Source organism: Thamnophis sirtalis, unplaced genomic scaffold, assembly GCF_051295495.1.
Source record: "Thamnophis sirtalis isolate CommonGarterSnake01/CBP01778 unplaced genomic scaffold, rThaSir2_p1.2 scaffold_9, whole genome shotgun sequence".
NCBI classification, from domain to species: Eukaryota; Metazoa; Chordata; class Lepidosauria; order Squamata; family Natricidae; genus Thamnophis; species Thamnophis sirtalis.
The window spans coordinates 2,707,317-2,728,108 of NW_028261389.1; the positions used below are offsets into that span (position 1 = coordinate 2,707,317).

A 20,792-nucleotide genomic window follows, 5' to 3' on the forward strand; every position below is an offset into this window, starting at 1 on the left:
TATCAGCATTACATATTTACAGTTTTTAATATTGAGTTAGTCGTATTTTAGAATAATAGCGTTATCTTTTTAATAGGATAACTGGCAAAATCTAATTCACATGTGATGGGTTGCATTCCAAAGGGATGTGAGAGGACGGGTTGCCTGCAAAATGCCAGGACCCAGGACCCTGTTGGTGCCATGTCTCTCTCTAGCCAGTCTAACAATGTAAAAGCTGAGCAGAGAGCCTTTTTTTTTTTCCAGGGTGAGCGGAAAAGAATAGTGTTTGAGTGGCACTTTTCATGCCTGGCATTCCTCGGGCTGAAACCTCGCTCGCAATCGGCGCTTGACGCTTGGAAGGTTGCGCAAATGTCCAGCAGACGTGGCAGCAGTTCAAACTGTGGCTCTCTTAGGTGCTCAAGCATGAAACCGTGCAGCTCAAACACTGTACTTTTCCGATCCCACTGAAAAAAAATTAGAGGGAACATTGAGGAGGAAGAAGGGAAGAGAAAAATTCCCGCGTTGAAAGAAGACGAGAAGGAAGCCGACTCAGATTTCTATCACTTTATTGGGAGGTTAGGTGGATCCTATAAGTCAAACCGCCCTTAAAATTGTGATATTTTTTTTTGTCCCCCAAGGAGGAGAAAAACAATAGATTCCTGAGTCACACATCCACCCTTGTCAAACTCGCCTTGGGCCACTCGAGAATGGGGTGTGTAGCTACACCTACGTTACTAATCAAACAATTCCTCTCCCCTGACATTATTATCGCATTCCTGTTGTGGTTGGCCGGCTCTTGCAAGGGAGTTTGTTTGTTCGTCCCTGGGAATTGTGGCAGATGGAACTCTTTTAGGACGTAACCTAAGAGTAGATAAGTAGGGGATCCGGTCCCATAAATACAGCTCACTCCGGGATCCTGTTTCTGGATTTTTCCCACCATGAAGCTCATCCTGTGGTTTGGAGTTTTGCTCGGGGTCGCCTGGAGCCTGGAAACGTTTGAAGGGTGAGCTAGCTAGCTTGCATCGTGGCCTGGGTTGGAATCAACCAATCGTCTAGTGAAGGGAGTCCCCAAATTTGAAACTTTGAGACTGGTGGACTTCAACTCCCAGAATTCCCCAGCCAGCATAGCTGGCTGGGGAATTCTGGAAGTTAAAGTCCACCAGTCTCAAAGTTTCAAATTTGGAGACCCCCCTGGCCTCGTGTGTTGGTGGGTTCTCCTTCCTGGATTTGTTAGCGGAGGAGGATGCTTTGATGAGGATTTCTGCAAGGATCAGGGGGTTGGGCTAGATGACCTCCAGGAACTCCTTCCAACTCTAGGGTCCCAAATGCGGTAGATTTCCTGCATTAGGTTAAACCGTAACATGCTTTGCTTGCTTGTCGATCATTGTAATGTGTGTTGCGGGCAACTCGGCTGAATTATAAAACACAGTTAACCCCAAAGATGCTTTTCCCCCCCAAAAAAGGCACTTGTGAACTTTGCGGCTTATGTGGTTGAAAACGTTTAGCTTGTCATCCAATAAGCTGCTTCAGTTCTTAGCAGAATAGCAAGAGTTGGAAGGGACCTTGGAGGTCTTCTAGTCCAACCCGCTGCCCGGACAGGAAGCCCTCTACCATTTCAGACAAATGGTTGTCCAATCTCTTAAACACTTCCAGCGTTGGTGCACCCACAACTTCTGGTGACAAGTAGTTCCACTGGTGAATTGTTCTAACTGTCAATTCCTCCTTAGTTCTAGGTTCCTTCTCTCCTTGATGAGTTTCCATCTGTGTGGCTTCTTGTCCTGTTCGGTTCTGAGAAGCTTCTTAAAGGAGGAACAAAATGTTTTTAAGGGGAACCCCCCCCCCCCCAAGAAAGTCGCATCTTGGGGACAAACCATGATCTGGAGGATTGACCATCTCCATAGATGAAAGAGTTAAATAAATCCAGGTTTAATGTGATATGCAATCCTTCACTGTATTCAGAATGTTGTCTGGTTTTTGGAAGAAATCAAATTATTTTTGTTCTATTGAAGCCTATTCTCGCCAAAGCAGGGGGGGGGGGTCTCCAACCTCGGCGACTTTTAAGACTGGTGGACTTCAACTCCCAGAGTTCCTCAGCCAGGAAGTCCACCAGTCCTAAAGTTGCCAAGATTTGGAGACCCCCCCCCTGCTCCAAAGCACCTTGAAGACAGGACAGGAAGCAACAGATAGAAACTAATCAAGGAGACAAGCCACTTAGAACTAAGGAGGAATTTCCTAACACTGAGAAGGATTAACCTATGGAACTCCTTGCCACTAGAAGTTGTGGTTACTCCATCAATGTATATATAGTCAATCCATTTTTTTCCAGTCTCGTTTATATCTCTCATTTGAATGGTCTTTAAGCTATGCCGATATTTTAGCCATCTCGGCTAAATTTGTAACTTTCAATGTCCATTCTTGAGTTGTAGGCAAGTCTTCCTTCTTCCAGTCTTGCGCCACCAACAGTCTTGCTGCCGTTATTAGGTGCAGAATCAAATTAGTCTCTACCGCTGTAAAGTCAGTACATATACCTAGTAAGAATAACTGAGGCGTAAACTTTATCCTTCTTTTAAAGATATTTTGCATAACCCACCACATTTTTATCCAAAATGCCTTAACCTTTTGACAAGTCCACCATATATGAAAATACGTAGCATTGAGAGAACCACATCGCCAACGTTTAGGCTGTACATTCGGATGCGTAGAAGCCAGCTTTTTAGGATCTAAGTGCCATCTATAAAACATCTTATAAAATTTTTCTCTCGGGTTTTGTGCTTGTGTAAATTTCACATTTCTTACCCAGATTCTTTCCCATGTGTCCAACATTATTGGTTCTTCAATATTTTGAGCCCACTTTATCATACAATCTTTAACTAATTCTGTTACCGAATCCTTCTGTATTAGTACATTATATATATCCTCTTTATATGCATTAAACTTTGATCTCCGTCAATGGAGGTTTTTAAGAAGAGACTGGATAGCCATTTGCCTGAAAAGGTGTATAGGGTTTCCTGCCTGACCAAGGGGTTGGACTAGAAGACCTCCAAGGCCCCTTCCAACTGTCAGGTACATTTGCAAAAGGCCCACCTGTTTTGCCCGTGGTGTCATTATCTCCAAAATTCCCACAACCAGTTGGAGTTTTACCTGCTAAAAGGTAAAATACAGAATACAGAATGCCCAGCAATGGGTCAATGGGTCAAACATGACGAAACATTAATGCTCTTATTTTGATTTTTGGCTCTTTCAGTCACCAGGTCCTTCGCATGAAGCCGCGCAACGAGGAACAGATCGAGCTGCTCAAAGAATTGGGAGGCCTGAAGCATCTCCAGGTGTGTCCATTCACGCAGGGTAACAATCCCAGACTTACGACCACAATTTGAACCCAAAGGTTCTGTTGCTAAGCAAGGCAGTGGTGAAGTACGTTTTTACCTCCTTATTTGCCACAATGGTAAAGGGGAGTCACTGCAGTTATTAAGCGAGCCACACGGTCGTTAAGTGAATCCGGCCTCCCCGTTGGCTTTGCTTATCAGACGGTCGCAAAAGGGAGCCACAGGAACCCTGCAAGCGTCATAAATAGGAGTCAGTTGTCAAGAGTCTGAATTTTGATGACGGAACCGTGAGGATGCTGCAATGGTCATAAGTGTGAACACTGGCCATAAGTCCCTTCTTTCAGTGCCGTTCAAACAGCCACTAAATAAATAGTATGTTGAGAACTAGCTGCATTCTGATTAAATTAATAATTCTGACCTTACACCTAGGAGTTGAAACCTCCCAGAATGAAGGGTAGAATGGTGTGTAGAACAGCTGGTTTAACTTCCTGCTAAGTTGTCCAACGGGTTGCAAGTGTGTGGAGGTGTGCATCTCTTTAAGTATTGGTTGGGTTGGCCTTCTGCATCCCAAAATAAGTGGGCCGATAGGGTTGCAGTGGGGGATAAAGAGACAGGAGTGATCAATATTTCCTATAGATCCATCCTCACCTAGTGCTTCAGGCAGTTTGTTCTGGCCCAGCTGCCCAAACATAACAAAACCCTCTGAAGGGAACTCAAAGATTGCTTTACGAGGAGTAGCGGCAACAAAACAGTCTCACTGCAGACTTACAAGTCCTTCCGGCAGGGAGAGGAAGAGTTGTCTGGATTTTGATCGCATGATGGTGAGGATGCTGCAACCGCCATAAATACGGACCGATTGCCAAATGTCTGAATTTTGACCCCGTGACCATTGAGAAGTTGCAACAGTTTGTGTTGTGGCCCAGCAGGAGCCGTTGGAGCTGCAAACAGACTCCGACAGCGAGGGGCCCTATGAGTCGGCTCTAGAAGTTGTGGAGGTCCCTGGACAGGGTTCAGACTCCAAGCAGGGACCAGAGAGGCTGATTGGCCACCAGGAGGCGCCTGAGGCATGGAGCAGTGGTGAAAGCCACAGGGAGTTGGTCCCTGATGTCAAGCCCTGGAGCAGTGGGGAGGAGCTAAGGGAGTTGGTCCCGGACGCCAGGCAAAGGCGGGCAGATAAGCGCCGACAGCAACTACGGAGATACAGAAGATAATTGGGGCCAGGTGGTTGTGATTAGGCTCCCCCCAGGAGAGTATATAAGAAGAGACTCTGGGAGGAGGCTGTTTGCAGGACACAACTATTATACTAAAGCTAGAGAAGTTTTTGTGTGTATTTCTTATCTGTGGAAGTCTGGGTTGCTGCCAAAGTCTTGTCGGTGTGTTAATTTACTGTGAATAAATTGTCTAGGAGTAATCTTGTGTCGGCGTGACTCACCGTACGGAGGGGGGGAGTCAGAACAGGTTTGTAAGTGTGAAAAATTGTCGTAAGTCACTTTTTTCAGCACCATTGTAATTTTGAACGGTCGCTAAATGAATGGCCGTATGTCAAGGAGTGCGTGAGGATTTCTCTCTTTTTTAAGGCATATTTTGAGGTGACCTTGCCTCCTTCTCTGGCTTTTTCTCTTCTTCTCCTCAGCTGAATTTCTGGCGGTCTCCTTCGCACCCCAAAGAACCGGTCGATCTCCAGGTGCCCTTCGCTTGTCTCCAAGCGGTCAAAGTCTTTCTGGAGTCACACCGGATCGAGTACTCAATCCTGATCGAAGACGTGCAGGTATGATGGAAGGGGGCAAAAAGGAACAATCAATAAAAGGGACTCAAGCACGGTACTTGGACCACACGTCCCATCGCTCCTCTCCCTAAGAACCACAATAACAATCATGCTCCGTCTGGGCACTGGGGGGAGTAGGGTGAGGTGGGCTGACGTGTTGAGTTGTGAGAGGTTTACTTGTGTTCCTGTCAATGAGGGTTCCTCAATTTTAACAACTTGAAGATAGATGGATTCCAACACTCAGAATTCCCCGGTCAGTTTTGAGATAGGCGAAGTTACTTCAACTCCCAGAATTCCCCGTTCAGTTTTGAGATAGGCGAAGTTACTTCAACTCCCAGAATTCCCTGGTCAGTTTTGAGATAGGCGGAGTTACTCCAACTCCCAGAATTCCCCGGTCAGTTTTGAGATAGGCGGAGTTACTCCAAACTCCCAGAATTCCCCAGTCCGGTTTTGAGATAAGCGGAGTTACTCCAACTCCCAGAATTCCCCAGTCCGGTTTTGAGATAGGCGGAGTTACTCCAACTCCCAGAATTCCCCAGTTTTGAGATAGGCGGAGTTACTCCAACTCCCAGAATTCCCCAGTTTTGAGATAGGCGGAGTTACTCCAACTCCCAGAATTCCCTGGTCAGTTTTGAGATAGGCGGAGTTACTCCAACTCCCAGAATTCCCCGGTCAGTTTTGAGATAGGCAGCGTTACTCCAACTCCCAGAATTCCCTGGTCAGGATGGCTGGCCAGGGAATTCTGGGAGTTGAAGTAACTCCGCCTATCTCAAAACTGACTGGGGAATTCTGGGAGTTGAAGTCTGTCCGTCTTCAAGTTGTTAAAATTGAGAAACTTTGCTGTGAATAATCCAGGTGATACACCCAGCATTCTCCCCACCAATGTTTCCACCCTCACGCCGAGGGAGAGTGTGTGGCCTGCACAACTTCACCCACAATCGGTGACCAACAACATGAGAACAAATCTGACTTCCTTGTTTCCCCGAAAATAAGACCTCCAAGCGCTTATTTCGGGGGTCAAAAGAAGATCCTGTCTTATTTTCGGGGAAACACAGGATCTCTGTAATCAATCAATCAATCAGAATAGAGCTGGAAAGGACATTGGAGGTCTTCTAGTTCAACCCACAGCTCAAGCAGAAGATTCTTCAACCATATCACACAAATTGTGGCTTAATCTGTTCTTGAAATCTTCCACTGATGGAGCCCCCACAACCTCTGGTGGCAAGCAGTTCCACTGGCGAATTGTCCTCACTTTTAGGAAGTTTCTCCTTAATTCCAGCTTGCTTCTCTCCTGGATTAGTTTCCATCCGTTGTTCCTTGTCCCGCCTTCTGGTGCTTCGGAAACTAATTGGAGCCCCCTCTTCTTTGGGGCAGACCCTCAAATAATGGAATATTGCTTTCATCTCCCCCCTAGTCCCAGTCCTCCTTGTCTCTAGAGTAGCCACATTCAAATCCTGCCACCGTTCTCCTTGTAGGCCCTGCTGGACGAAGAATCTCGCGAGATGCACCTCAACCGGCAACGGGAATCCGGGAGCAGCAGGGATTTTAACTACGGCGCTTACCATAACTTGGACACCGTAAGTCGCTTGAGAACGGCTTGGCTCACAGTGGGCTTCCATCCCTCACGCAGAGGAACCGTTATAGAACAGGGAGTCCTCGACTTACGACCGCCACGGGAAGGGGGGGGGAGAGCAGAATTTACATCGCTGAGCAAGGTGGTTGTTAAGTGAACCAAACCTGGCTTTACACAAACACGCTTACTGCAAGCGACGGAGGTGAGAACCGAAGGTGGCAATTAGCTAACCACTAGGCAAGGAAGCTTCTTAGAACAAGAGTCATTTCCGGTGACTGCAAGACATTTGAGAAATGCATAAATGCATAAATAAACCAAAAGATTTGCAGTTTGGGTGGAGATGGCCTCGTTTTTGGGGCGGGAAGGATGATGAATGACACGTGTCCATCATTCAGGGATGTGAGGAGAGCCGAGGTGGCGCAGTGGTTAGAGTGCAGTACTGCAGGCCACTTCAGCTGACTGTTATCTGCAGTTCGGCGGTTCAAATCTCACCGGCTCAAAGGTTGACTCAGCCTTCCATCCTTCCGAGGTGGGTAAAATGAGGACCCAGATTGTTGTTGGGGACAATATGCTGATTCTGTAAACCGCTTAGAGAAGGCTGAAAGCCCTATGAAGCGGTATATAAGTCTTAACTGCTATTGCTATTGCTATTGATGAGGTGACGATTCCTATCCCAGAGCATAGGAACCAGACCTACGGTGGCAAAAAAGTCAAGATGGCGTCCACCACTCTACCGGCGAATAACTTTTTAAGCCGTGTTGCATTCAGTCGCATGCATTTGGCCATCGCCTCGAATTTTCGGGACCTTCCCTCTATACAGGCCCCTGATTGACAGGTGACTTCAAAGGCCGCAACTCTATCTAGACCAGAGTTTTTCAACTTTGGCAACAGTAAGATGGGTGGACTTCAAGTCCCAGCATTCCCCAGGTAGCCATTGAATTCTGGGAGTTGAAGTCTATCAACCTTAAAGCCTATTGGCTGGGGGATTCTGGGAGTTGAAGTCCAGACATCTTAAAACAAATATGCTACAGGGGAATTGGGGAGTTGACGCCCATTTATATTAAAGCATGCTGGCTGAGGAATTCTGGGAGTTGAAGCCCAGGCATCTTAAAGCAAACTTGCTGCAGGGGAATTCTGGGAGTTGAAGTCCATTCATCTTAAATTTGCCAAGTCTGAGAAACGCTGGTCTAGACTCTAGACCAAAAAAGCAGCTTATACATCAAACTGTGTATTAAAATTTAACTTTTTACAAGGTGGTTTTTACTCCACCAGGTGTATCCTTTTCTATCTGCCCCCCCCCCCCAAATTCTACCTGTCTCCTCTTTTATATCCTCCTTAGATTTATCGAGCAATGGATGATATTGCGGCCGAGCACCCCGAGATTGTGAGCAAACTCCAGATTGGAGAGACCTATGAAAACCGACCCCTCTTTGTCCTGAAGGTACTACAGTATTTCTGTCTGTGTATTAAAATCTTGAGATTATTATTATTATTATTATTATTGCCATTAAGGCCAAAATCGAAAAATCCTCTGATGATGCCAAATGCAGACTTTGCAAAGAAGCTGATGAAACTGTTGATCACATACTCAGCTGCTGTAAAAAAAACCGCGCAGACTGATTATAAATTGCGGCACAATTCAGTAGCACAAATGATCCATTGGAATTTGTGCAAAAATTATAATATTGAAACAGCAACAAACTGGTGGGAACATCAGCCTGAAAAAGTCACCGAAAATCAGATGGTCAAGATCTTGTGGGATTTTCGTATACAAACAGACAAAATACTGGCGCATAATACACCAGACATCACACTGGTTGAGAAAAATAAGGTCACAATCATAGACATCGCAATACCAGGTGATAGCAGGGTCGCCGAGAAGGAACATGAAAAAATCGCAAAATACCAGGACTTAAAAATCGAAATTCAACAATTATGGCACAAACCAGCAGTGGTAATTCCAGTGGTAATTGGCACACTGGGTGCTATTCCAAAAGCACTGGAATTACATTTAAAACAGTTAAAAATTGACAAAATCACCATCAGTCAAATGCAAAAAGCCGCACTGCTTGGATCTGCACGCATATTACGAAAATACGTTATGACATCCTAGGCCCCTGGGTGGGGCCCGACTAGTAACCAATGACAAATCTGGCGAAACAACTGGCCGCTGTGATACAATTGTATAATAATAATAATAGTAATAAAAATACTTTATTCATTAAACATGAAACTCAGCCAACTGAACATTCAAAAATGCATTGCAAACACCATTGACTGGTGCTAATGGTTGATACAGTTTGCTACCAGCCTCCTAGGTATCAACCAAGGACCTTCTTAAAATATAAGATGTTCCGAGTAGCCCAGTCTTTTGCAGTTCCGCTAGTATTATTGCAGGAAGCTGCAATTTGTTGGTGTATCTTATAAAATTCTTGGACATGGTGCCAAGTGCCCCGATGACAATGGGTATCCCTGTTTACATGCTTCATCCATAGGCGGGTAGTTTCGATGCTCTCTATGTTCAAACTTAAGTTGAAGCTATATGTTGTTTATAGTAAAATAGACCAATAGAGAAACATGAAATGATAATTTGGTGTAATTTTTGAAGGGGCAATTGAAGATATTGTTTATGTATTAAGAAGAAACAAGTATAAAAAATGGAAAATAATGAAAGAAAATAATTTGGCTGTGATGTAAAATGGATTAGATTTAGATTTATTAGATTTTATTAACATTTGTAGGCTGCCCTTTTCCCTGAGGGGACTCAGGGCGGCTCACATAAAATCAGGGAGGGGGAACACAAACAATGACATAGACACATATAATAAAAGTAATAAGCAACATACATTCATCATTCGGGAGGGGCGGCTATCCTTGTCCCCAGGCCTGACGGGCTAGCCAGTTCTTCAAGGCTGTGCGGAAGGCCTGGACGGTGGAGAGGGTACGAATCTCCACGGGGAGCTCGTTCCAAAGGATCGGGGCTACTACTGAGAAGGCCCTCCTCCTTGTAGTTGCCAGCCGGCACTGGCTGGCCGATGGAATACGGAGGAGGCCCAATCTGTGTGATCTAATTGGTCGCAGGGAGGTAATTGGCAGAAGGCGGTCTCTCAAGTACGCAGATCCACTACCATGCAGGGCTTTATGGGTGACTAATAACACCTTGAAGCGCATCCGGAGATCGACAGGTAGCCAGCGCAGCTCGTGGAGGATAGGTGTTATGTGGGTGAACCGAGGCGCACCCACGATCACTCGCGCGGCCGCGTTCTGAACTAGCTGAAGTCGCCGGATGCTCTTCAAGGGCAGCCCCATGTAGAGCACATTGCAGTATTCCAGCCTAGAGGTCACAAGGGCCCGAGTGACTGTTGTGAGAGCCTCCCGATTCAGGTAGGGTCGCAACTGGCGCACCAGGCGAACCTGGGCGAATGCCCCCCTGGTCACAGCCGTCAGGTGGTGGTCAAACGATAGCTGTGGATCCAGGAGGACTCCCAAGTTGCGAACCCTCTCTGAGGGGTATAGAATTTGACCCCCCAGCCTGAGTGATGGAATATTGATCGAATCTTTGGGAGGGAAGCACAACAGCCACTCGGTCTTTTCTGGGTTGAGCACAAGCTTGTTTACCCTCATCCAGTCCATAACGGCCTCAAGGCCTCGGTTCATCACGTCTGCCGCTTCATTGAGTTGGCACGGGGCGGACAGATACAGCTGGGTATCGTCCGCATATTGATGGTATCTGATCCCGTGCCTGCGGATGATCTCTCCCAGCGGTTTCATGTAGATGTTGAATAGTAGGGGGGATAGGACCGAGCCCTGAGGCACCCCATATGTTAGGGGCCTAGGGGACGATCTCTGCCCCCCCACTAACACCGACTGCGACCTGTCCGAGAGGTAGGAGGAGAACCACCGCAACACGGTGCCTCCCACTCCCACCTCCCGCAGTCGTCGCAGAAGGATACCATGGTCGATGGTATCGAAAGCCGCAGAGAGGTCAAGGAGGACCAGGATGGAGGAATGTCCTCCATCTCTGGCTCTCCAGAGATCATCGGTCAATGCGACCAAAGCGGTTTCTGTGCTGTAACCGGGTCTGAAGCCTGATTAGGTAAATGAGAGGATTGAAAAAGGAAAGATCCAATCAAGTTTGTTTCTATAATATGTGTAAATCAGTATTTAAAAAGAAAATAGATTTAAAAAAACCACAATTCCAAGAATTAAATCACCGAGATCTTTAAAAAAAAAAGAGAGAGATGCATAATTGTTTGGTAGAGCATCTTAAGAATGAACACATGTATATTCACATGTACAAAAAGGGGGAAATTGCTGCCTTAGAAGGATATAAAAACTTCAAACTATGATCATCAGAAAGCAGAGGAGGAGGAATAACTAGAATTGCAAATTAATGCAGAACGGGAGTTTTTATTCAGATACTCATTAAGACACAATGACATGCGGTTAATTGATTGCATTGCACAGATTCCAAAGGCTTTATTTGACAAATTGTCATCTGCCACAGGCTTAATAAAAGCAATTAAACCGATTTTTGGCTTTAAATGTATTTTCTTTAGCACCGAACTCTTTTTTGTACCAATGGCTCTCAACCTTGGCTGCATTTAAGAGGGGTGGGGGGATTCTAGGCTGGGGGGGAGGGATTCTAGGAACTGAAGTCCCACCCCTCTTAAAGGGACCAAGGTTGAAAAATTGTGTTTCTACGCATTGAGATGCTCTGAAAATGCACAAATTATTTTATATTGTTGCATTTTTTTCCCCTAGTCATTTTTTATATAACACGACATATTTTATATGACACATTTTATATATACATCAGAAATGGTTTTAGGCAGAGTCTCCTGCTTGGGGTAGGTGGTGGGGTTGGACTAGATCAGTTTTTCTCAACCTTGGCAACTTGAAGATGTCCGGACTTCAACTCTCAGAATTCCCCAGCCAGCATTCGCTGGCTGGGGAATTCTGGGAGTTGAAGTCCGGACATCTTCAAGTTGCCAAGGTTGAGAAACACTGGACTAGATGGCCTTAACGGGTCCCTTCCAACTCTGTTAATCTGTTAATATTGTAGTCATGAAACCTATTATTGTCTATACTGCTTATCTGTAATACATTTGGCAACCTGTCTCTGTCACGGGAGACTTCTTATCCATTTTAGATTTAGAATTAGTTTTTGTATCGTTATTTTATTTGAGAGTGTCTATCGTTGGCTATCATTTTTGTGGTGTTTTATTATTTGTAAAAGTCCACATTCTGTCTGACAGTTCAGCACCGGGGGAAGCCGACGGCCTGCCGTCTGGATCGATGCTGGGATTCACGCGCGGGAATGGGTGACCCAGGCCACAGCTCTCTGGACCGCTAAAAAGGTCGGTTGCTACGGAATAGGAGTGGTGGGGAGGTTTCTATCTGGCTCCACCCACTTGAGGGACTGACCACACCCACTGGGTGCAACTAGAAAAGGTGTCACCTGATGGGGGTAGTCCTCATGAGGGATCTTTTGATGGTCTCTGAGCTTGGTGGTTTTCTTGCAGACGTTTCATGACCCAACTAGGGAACATCATCAGAGCTGGAAGGGAGTGGGGTTTGTGGGATGGAGGAGGAGGAGGAGGAGAAGGGAGGAGAAGGAAGAGGGAGGAGGACTGTGGAGTGCTTGGTGCTCTCTGAGCTTGGTTGTTTTCTTACAAACGTTTCATGACCCAACTAGGGAACATCATCAGTGCTAGAAGGGGAGTGGGGTTTGTGGGATGGAGGAGGAGGAGGAGGAGGAGGAGAAGGGAGGAGAAGGAAGAGGGAGGAGGACTGTGGAGTGCTTGGTGCTCTCTGAGCTTGGTTGTTTTCTTACAAACGTTTCATGACCCAACTAGGAAACATTATCAGTGCTAGGAGGGCGTAGGGTTATGGAGAGGAGGAGGATGAGGAAGAGGAGGAGGAAGAAGAAGAAGAAGAAAAGGACTGGGGAAGTCCTTGGCTCCCTCTGAGCTCGCTTGTTTTCTTGCATGACCCAAACTAGGTAACATCATCAGGTAGTCCTCAACTTACGACCATTCATTGAGCCCAACATTTCTGCTGCTAAGCGAAACATTTAAGTAAGTTTTGCCCCATTTTACGCTAAGTGACTCACTGCAGCTGTGAAGTTCATAACTCAGGGGTTAAAAGGAATCCGGTTTCCCCCCATTGACTTCGCTTGCCAGGAGGTCGCAAAAGCGAATCCCAGGACCCTGCAACCGTCACAAATATGAGCCTGTGTCCGAGCCTCTGAATTTTGATCACACGACCATGAGGAGGTGGCAACGGTCACACGAAAACGGCTATGTTGCTTTCGTTCCCCCCCCTCCCGGTGCTGTTGTGAATGGTCACTAAATGAACACTTGTAAGTCGAGGACCACCTGTATATTGGGGTGCGAAGAGGGGCTGATCAGCTTCTTAGCTCAGGTTGCGAAATCCCGAAAGTTGGTGTGCACACCCGCGACATTATCCCTCAAACAAAGTGCGAAAATAAGGATGGAAAACAAAGCTCCCCTTTGTGTAAAAGGAAGTGGGAGGATTTGAGGGGTGCAAAACAAGGCTTTAACTACGCAGAGGTGTAAAGTTTATGGGGTGGGGGGCTGTCTGCCCCCCCCACACACACAAGCGGATGGGAACTGCACATAGATGGAAGTTGGGTGTGAAGCCACAAGGAGATTCTCAGAAGGGTCAACGGCTGCAAATGCCTGCTTGGGAGGGGGGGGATGGGACTTAGCAGTTAGCAATAGCAGCTAGACTTATATACCGCTTCATAGGGCTTTCAGCCCTCTCTAAGCGGTTTACAGAGTCAGCATATAGCAATAGCAATAGCAGCTAGACTTATATACCGCTTCATAGGGCTTTCAGCCCTCTCTAAGCGGTTTACAGAGTCAGCATATAGCAATAGCAATAGCAGCTAGACTTATATACCGCTTTATAGGGCTTTCAGCCCTCTCTAAGCGGTTTACAGAGTCAGCATATCGCCCCCAACAACAATCCGGGTCCTCATTTTACCCACCTCGGAAGGATGGAAGGCTGAGTCAACCTTGAGCCGGTGAGATTTGAACAGCCGAACTGCAGAACTAGCAGTCAGCTGAAGTAGCCTGCAGTGCTGCATTTAACCACTGCGCCACCTCGACTTTCCCCCCCCCCCCAAGAAAGTGTGGGTCTTGGAGTTGCACCCCACTTTGAATCTTTATTTTTTTCTTGCCTCCCCAGATTGCTTCTGACTTTGGGAAAGATCCGTCTCTGACCTCCCTCCTCAACCAAATGGATATTTTCCTCCTGGTGGTTGCCAATCCTGACGGATACGTCTTCTCTCACACCACAGTGAGTCTCTGATCCCGAATCGCATCAGGGGGTCTCGTTTTTTCCCGTCTTGATCAGTATTTTTTTTTCTACTATACATTAATCTATATTTAATTTATATTTTACACTAAAATTAAAAAAAAATGAAAAAAAAGGGAAAATAAAAGGAAAAGAGAAAAAAAAAGAAAAAAGAGCAATAGCAGTAGACTTATATACCGCTTCATAGGCCTTTCAGGCCTCTCTAAGCGGTTTACAGAGAGTCAGCATATTGCCCCCAACAATCCGGGTCCTCATTTTACCCACCTCGGAAGGATGGAAGGCTGAGTCAACCCTGAGCCGGTGAGATTTGAACCGCTGACCTGCTGATCTAGCAGTAGCCTGCAGTGCTGCATTTAACCACTGCGCCACCTTGCAGCAGTATACGAGTGCGTTCTTATTGTTTTAAAAATTGAAGCTATATTTCCACCCTCCCTCCCTCCCCCCCCGTAAACCCCCCTCCCTAACCCCCTTCCGACTTCCCAGGTCCCATACCCGGCATAACTCTTTATCAAGCACAGTCTGGAGTATATTAAAACCAAATAGATTAGAAATTAAAAGATAAAAGATAAAGGGAAAAAAGAAGGGAATAAAAAAAAAACAAAAAAAGAAAAACGGGAAAAATCAATAAACTCTCTACATTGAGCTCAGCTTCCCATCATTATTAAAACTTAAACAATGTACATCATTCCTAATCTCAGTTAATTTATTACTTGCAGGATTTCAAACTATGTTGAAACCAAGTAAGTTAGTCAAATGGATCAGTATTGATCAGTATTTACCAGCCTGTTCCCAGGGCGCGCATGCGCAGAGCTGCCCGAGGGCAGGAACGATTCAGAAAACAGGGTCCGACTCGGGAGTACGGCTCGGAGGTGATTGGCCCCTCCCGTAAGACATAAAAGAGGAGCGAATGGGACAATTAGTTCAAGCTTTGAAAAGTCCTGTTCCTGGACTACTGTAACGCTCCCTGCATGGGGCTGCCCTTGAAGAGCACCCAGAGGCTTCAACTGGTCCAGAATGCGGCCGCGCGGGTTATCATGGGGGCACCTAGGTGCTCCCATGTTACACCCCTTTTAGGCGGCCTGCACTGGTTGTTGGTTGTCTTCCGGGTGCGATTCAAGGTACTAATTATGACCTTTAAAGCGCTCCATGGCTTAGGCCCAGGATACCTGCGAGGCCACCTACAGCCTCCCACCGTCCAGTGCGATCCCACAGAGTTGGCCTCCTCAGGGTGCCGTCGGCCAGACAGTGTCGGCTAGCGACCCCCAGGGGGAGAGCCTTCTCTGTGGGAGCGCCTTCCCTCTGGAATGAGCTGCCCCCCGAGAGCTTCGTATAATCCCCGACCTCCGGTCCTTCCGACGCGCCCTAAAAAGTTGGCTTTTCCAGCAAGCCGGCTTAGCCTGAACAGAATAAAATAAACGATTAATCTAATTCAGTGTTTCTCAACCTTGGCAACTTGAAGCCCTGTGGACTTCAACTCCCAGAATTCCCCCAGCCAGCTATGCTGGCTGGGGGATTCTGGGAGTTGAAGTCCACAGGACTTCAAGTTGCCAAGGTTGAGAAACACTGATCTAATTGTTAATTTTAATCTGATTTTTAAATTGCATTGTTGATATTAATTGGGTTTGTTTTTGGATACTTTATTTAATTTCCTTTTTTAACTTTTGTAATAGGTGTTTTTTAAAATGCTGTATGCCGCCCTGAGTCCTTGGGAGAAGGGCGGCATATAAATCCAATAAACCTAGAAACTTCTGTTTGTGCTAAGTTTGGTGCTTGCTCTGCCTTTGGCAATGAGGTCCCTGGCCACGTTCCCAGCGAGATAAGGAGGGTGTTTATCAACATAGCAATAGCAGTTAGACTTATATACCGCTTCATAGGGCTTTCAGCCCTCTCTAAGCGGTTTACAGAGTCAGCATATCGCCCCCACAGTCTGGGTCCTCATTTCACCCACCTCGGAAGGATGGAAGGCTGAGTCAACCTTGAGCCAGTGAGATTAGAACCGCTGAACTGCAGATAGCAGTCAGCCGAAGTGGCCTGCAGTACTGCACCCTAACCACTGCGCCACCTCGGCTCTTAATAACATTCCCCTGAAAGGCTGTGGCAACTCGAGCAGACATCTGTCGGAATCTTCACAGGCTGCTTGTGGACTGTGAATGACCATCATTTACAGCCGTAAAAATAAAAGGCGGTTTGGGGGACTAAGATTGTGATTTATGCTTCCTCGGGAAGCCTACGTCAGGATATCATGCAAGTAACATCCACTCTCCTCTCCGCTGATCCGCAAAGCCAGAACCTCTGATCCGGAACCTCACGATGCCATGGCCATTTATTGTTGGCTTGTTGTCGCTTCTAACGGAACCGCTTTCTCTTCCGTATCCAGAATCGCATGTGGCGAAAAACCCGGTCCAGAATACTTGGCAGCCGGTGTGTCGGCGTCGATCCCAACCGAAACTGGGATGCCGGCTTTGGAGGTGAGTTAGGCATTGCTTCTTTTGTTAGGCAGCGAGTTCTTGAATTGGCTGGTGCTGGTGTTAGATAGTCCTTGACTTACAGCAGTCCATTTAGTGACCGTTTGAAGTTACAACCGCACTGGAAAAAAAGTAACCTGTGATGGTTTTCACACTTACAACTGTTGCGGTGTCCCCGTGGTGACGTGATCAAACTTTGGATCTTGGAAATTGACATGTACGTATAGGCCGGAAAATGCCCTGAAAATGGGCCGAAAAAAGCCCTGAAAAGGGAGCCTGCAGAGCCCAGAAAATGGCCAGTGGGTGGGTGCATGGGGCTTTGGCAATATTCGGACTATAAGACGCAGAGACCTTTTCACCCCCTTTGGGGAGACGCAAAAGTGCGTCTTATAGTCCGAAAAATACGGTAGTTGATGATTGGGGTCTCTGAATAAAAGCAAACCTTGGATTCTTCTTGTGTTCTGACGGGGTCTCTTTGCACTCCCACCCTGGCAGGGCCTGGCGCCAGCGATGACCCCTGTTCCGATTCCTACCGCGGACCCAGCGCCAACTCGGAAGTCGAAGTCCGCTCGGTGGTGGATTTCGTCAAGAGGCACGGAAACATCAAGGCTTTCATCAGCATCCACAGCTACTCCCAGCTCCTCATGTACCCCTATGGCTACACATGCGCCAAGGCCAAAGACGGGGCAGAACTGGTAAAGGAACCGAGGAGAGGAGCAGTCTGGAAGGGGGGGGGGAAGTTGAAGGGGAACATCTCTGCTCCCAAGGGAATCCAAGGGGTTCATTTCTGCTTTCCTTCCTAGGACACGGTGGGAAAATCAGCCGCCAACGCCTTGACCTCCCTGTATGGCACCCAGTATAGAGTCGGGCCCATTTGCTCCGTCATTTGTAAGTGTGGGGGGGTGTATTTCAGCCTGGGACTCTTTGGGGGGGGGGGTTCTAGGATATTTCTCACCCTTGGCAGCTTGAAGAGGTGTGGACTTCAAATCCTCTATGTATGTGTATGTGTATATGTATGTATGTATCAGTGGTGGGTTTCAACATTTTTAAAGAACCTCTTCTGTAGGTGTGGCCTGCTTTGTGGGAGTGGCTTTCCAGCCATGTGACTGGGTGGGCGTGACTTGGCAGTCATGTGACCGGGTGGGAGTGGCCAACTTGTAAAATGTGGTGAAACTCACTTTACAACGCTCTTGCTTAGCAGCCAAAATGTTGGCTCAGAAACTCTGGCATTTGAAGCACGCAAGTCTTAAAGCTGTCAAGTTACAAGACCCTTGCACCCCTAACCCTTTAGAGAAAAAAACCCCCAGGGGTGTTCAAAGTTGACAGCTTTAAGACTTGTGAACTTCAACTCCCAGAATTCCTCTTCCAGTCATGTTAGCTCAGGAACTCTGGCATTTGAAGCATGCAAGTCTTAAAGCTGTCAAGTTACAAGACCCTTGCACCCCTAACCCGTTAGGAAAAAAAACCCCAGGGGTGTTCAAAGTTGACAGCTTTAAGACTTGTGGACTTCAACTCCCAGAATTCCTCCTCCAGTCATGTTGGCTCAGAAACTCTGGCATTGAAGCACGCAAGTCTTAAAGCTGTCAAGTTACAAGACCCTCGCACCCCTAACCCTTTAGGAAAAAAAAACCCCAGTGGTGTTCAAAGTTGACAGCTTTAAGACTTGTGGACTTCAACTCCCAGAATTCCTCCTCTCGCTCTTCATCTTGATGATGTGCGGACGGGCGGGGGGGAGGGAGAGAGCTGGAACTGGTCCTAAACGGCAGTGTAGATTTGTGGAACCTCTTCTATAGAAGAGGTTAGAACTGGCAGGAACCCACCCCTGGATATGTACGTGTGTATTGGCTAGCTGAGGAATTCTGGGAATTGAAGTCCACAAGTCTTAAAGTGTTTGGAGAGCCCTGGTCTAAGGCTCTGGGGCCCAGTAGCAGTTGTTCCTACCGGTTTGGATAGTCCGCCAGTGACCCAGGCCTGTCAGGCCCCCCCGAGCTGGTTCCCTGCGCAGTGCTGCAGGTACTATCCTCTTGTTTTGTGCTTCTGTGCATGCACAGAGCAATTCTTATTGTCGTGCGCGTGTGGCACAGCCGCGAGCAAACCGGCTGTAGTGGCTGGCAGAACCGGGCCCTGCCCCGTAGAGATGCAAACCTACCCAGTTTGCTTAGACCCGTCTTCTCCTGCGCCGTCTTCCTTCCAGACCAAGCCAGCGGTGGAAGCATTGACTGGAGCTACGACTTTGGGATCAAGTACTCCTTCGCCTTTGAGCTGAGAGACACGGGGCGCTACGGCTTCCTCTTGCCGGCCAAACAGATCATCCCCACCGCCCAGGAGACGTGGCTGGGCCTGAAGAAGATCATGGAGCACGTGCGGGACCATCCCTACTGAGGACTAGAAGTTCCCCCGGGGAAGACAGGATTTGGGCTTCAAATTATCACACTCACAGGAATCGGATTATAGGAGAGACCAAGCCATGGCGAAGCTTTTCGGCACCGAGTGCTCAAACCAGTTGGCTGGTGCACCCATGCCTGTTTTCTGGCTGTTTTTGGCCTGAAAAACAGCCAGGAAAAATGATCTGTTTGGGGGGCATTTTGTGGCCCCTTTTCAGGTCATTTGGGGGCCGTTTTCTGACCATTCCCCGGCCATTTCTGGCCTGAAAATAGCTCAACAAACACCTGAAAACAGACCAAAAAAAGGACCAAAAACACCCCCAAAACAGGCTGGTATTTGGACATTTCTTGAGCTGTTTTCTGGCCGTTTCCCAACCATTTTGGCATGAAAACAGCCCGAAAAATGCCTGAAACAGGTCAAAAAAGGACCAAAAACGCTCCACAATCAGGCCGGTTTTCGGGCATTTCTTGAGCCGTTTTCAGGCCATTTTCCAGCATTCTGGTGCCCCAAAAAACCAGATGGCCACAGAGAGAGAGAGAGAGAGAGAGAGAGAGAGAGAAAATCAGATTTTAAATAACCATCAATAGGTCAATTCAGATAATGGCCACTGGGGGCAGCAGAGGTGCAGAAATCTCTTTGCAGTTGTTGCCCTCTAGTGGTCACTACGTGTTTTTTTTTTTGCAGTCCAGATCTGATACGTTTAAGCTTATTAAAGACAGCCTCATGGTGACGGCCCTCGATGTGCTTGGATTACAACTCCCAGAATCCTCCCGACAGGGTGGCGTATTTAGCAGCAAGCTTGCTGGAATGAATGGGGACTACATTGCCCAGCATTCCCAGACAGCAGCGGAGGATTCTGGACGCTGTAGTCCCAGCTTGTCTGAAGGTCATTGAGCCAAGATATTCTAGCATATTTAGCAGTTAAGGAATGAAGGCAAATGTTGTGGAGAACCAAATCTTCTCTTCTGTGGTTCCTGTGACAACTAGACATTAATATTTTGGATTAAACCTTCTTGAGATGTTTCTCCAGCACTTTATCAATAAATCCTGCTTCCAATTGTCCTCTGGACTTTTCCTTCATTTTTCTTCACTATGGATCCTCTTAATGATGTGACTCGTGGGCCCTGGGTATACAGGTAGTCCTCAACTTACGACGACAGTTGAGTCCAAAATTTCCATTGTTGAGCCAGACAGTTGTTCAGTCAGCTGTGTCCCATTTTACGAACTTTCTTTCTACAGTTGTTAAGTTAATCATTGCCGTTAAGCTAGGGATGTGGTTGTTAGGGGGAATCTGGGTTCCCCGTTGCTTGTCGGAAGGTCGCAAAGGGAGATCACGTGACACCCCCCCCCCCGGGACACTGCGACTGTCATAAATATGAGTCAGTTGCCAAGCATCAAAATTTTAATCCCGTGACCATGGGGATACTGCAACGGTCATAAGTGTGAAAAACCTATGACTGTAAGCCACTTTTTTCACCACCGTTGTAACTTTGAATGGTCACTAAATGAACTCTTGTAAGTCGAGGAACACCTGTAGCTTTGGTTAGTTTTGTGAAGTCTGAGCTCGGTTGTTTGCCTGCAGATGTTTCATTACCCAACTAGGTCACATCATCAGTGCTAACAGACACATAGAGATGAGCCCCATTTACACCCCATTCAAAAGAGACAACAGAAAAGCCCACAAAGAAGGACATCCTTTCCAGCAGCCAATAGATAAGCAGGGATTAACACCAGACAAACCACCAAGCAAGCAGAAAACAATTTACCCCAATCAGCCAAGTCCAAGGAGCACCAAGGACTCCATCAGTCAACCCTGAGCTATAGAGATTGATGGATTGATTGGTAACATTTATTTGCCACCCATCTCGTACCCAACAATGGTCTTCTGCTGATTCATTTTATTTGTGGCTTAGTAAATTGATACTACTTCTAACCAAGTTCAATACATTGGAAGC

General features: G+C 47.0%; 1 protein-coding gene across 1 annotated transcript; it reads left to right on the forward strand.

Moving 5' to 3' along the window:
- Positions 1 to 764: 764 nt before the first annotated feature.
- CPA2 (carboxypeptidase A2) lies at positions 765 to 19,899 on the forward strand. Its single transcript, XM_087722653.1, has 11 exons — positions 765 to 982; positions 3,224 to 3,305; positions 4,939 to 5,073; positions 6,546 to 6,647; positions 7,983 to 8,084; positions 11,902 to 12,003; positions 13,859 to 13,969; positions 16,365 to 16,455; positions 16,948 to 17,147; positions 17,256 to 17,340; positions 18,647 to 19,899. Exons 1-11 carry the CDS (start codon positions 918 to 920, stop codon positions 18,832 to 18,834), a joined length of 1,263 nt encoding a protein of 420 aa, XP_087578779.1. The 5' UTR covers positions 765 to 917; the 3' UTR covers positions 18,835 to 19,899.
- The last annotated feature ends 893 nt before the right edge of the window (positions 19,900 to 20,792 follow it).

Excerpts from the sequence above, each read along its gene's own strand:
- CPA2 (XM_087722653.1), top strand. The coding sequence starts at position 918 with ATGAAGCTCATCCTGTGGTTTGGAGTTTTGCTCGGGGTCGCCTGGAGC. Across the intron at positions 8,085-11,901 it reads GACCCCTCTTTGTCCTGAAG|TTCAGCACCGGGGGAAGCCG; the intron begins GTACTACAGTAT and ends TCTGTCTGACAG. Across the intron at positions 16,456-16,947 it reads CTGGGATGCCGGCTTTGGAG|GGCCTGGCGCCAGCGATGAC; the intron begins GTGAGTTAGGCA and ends CCACCCTGGCAG.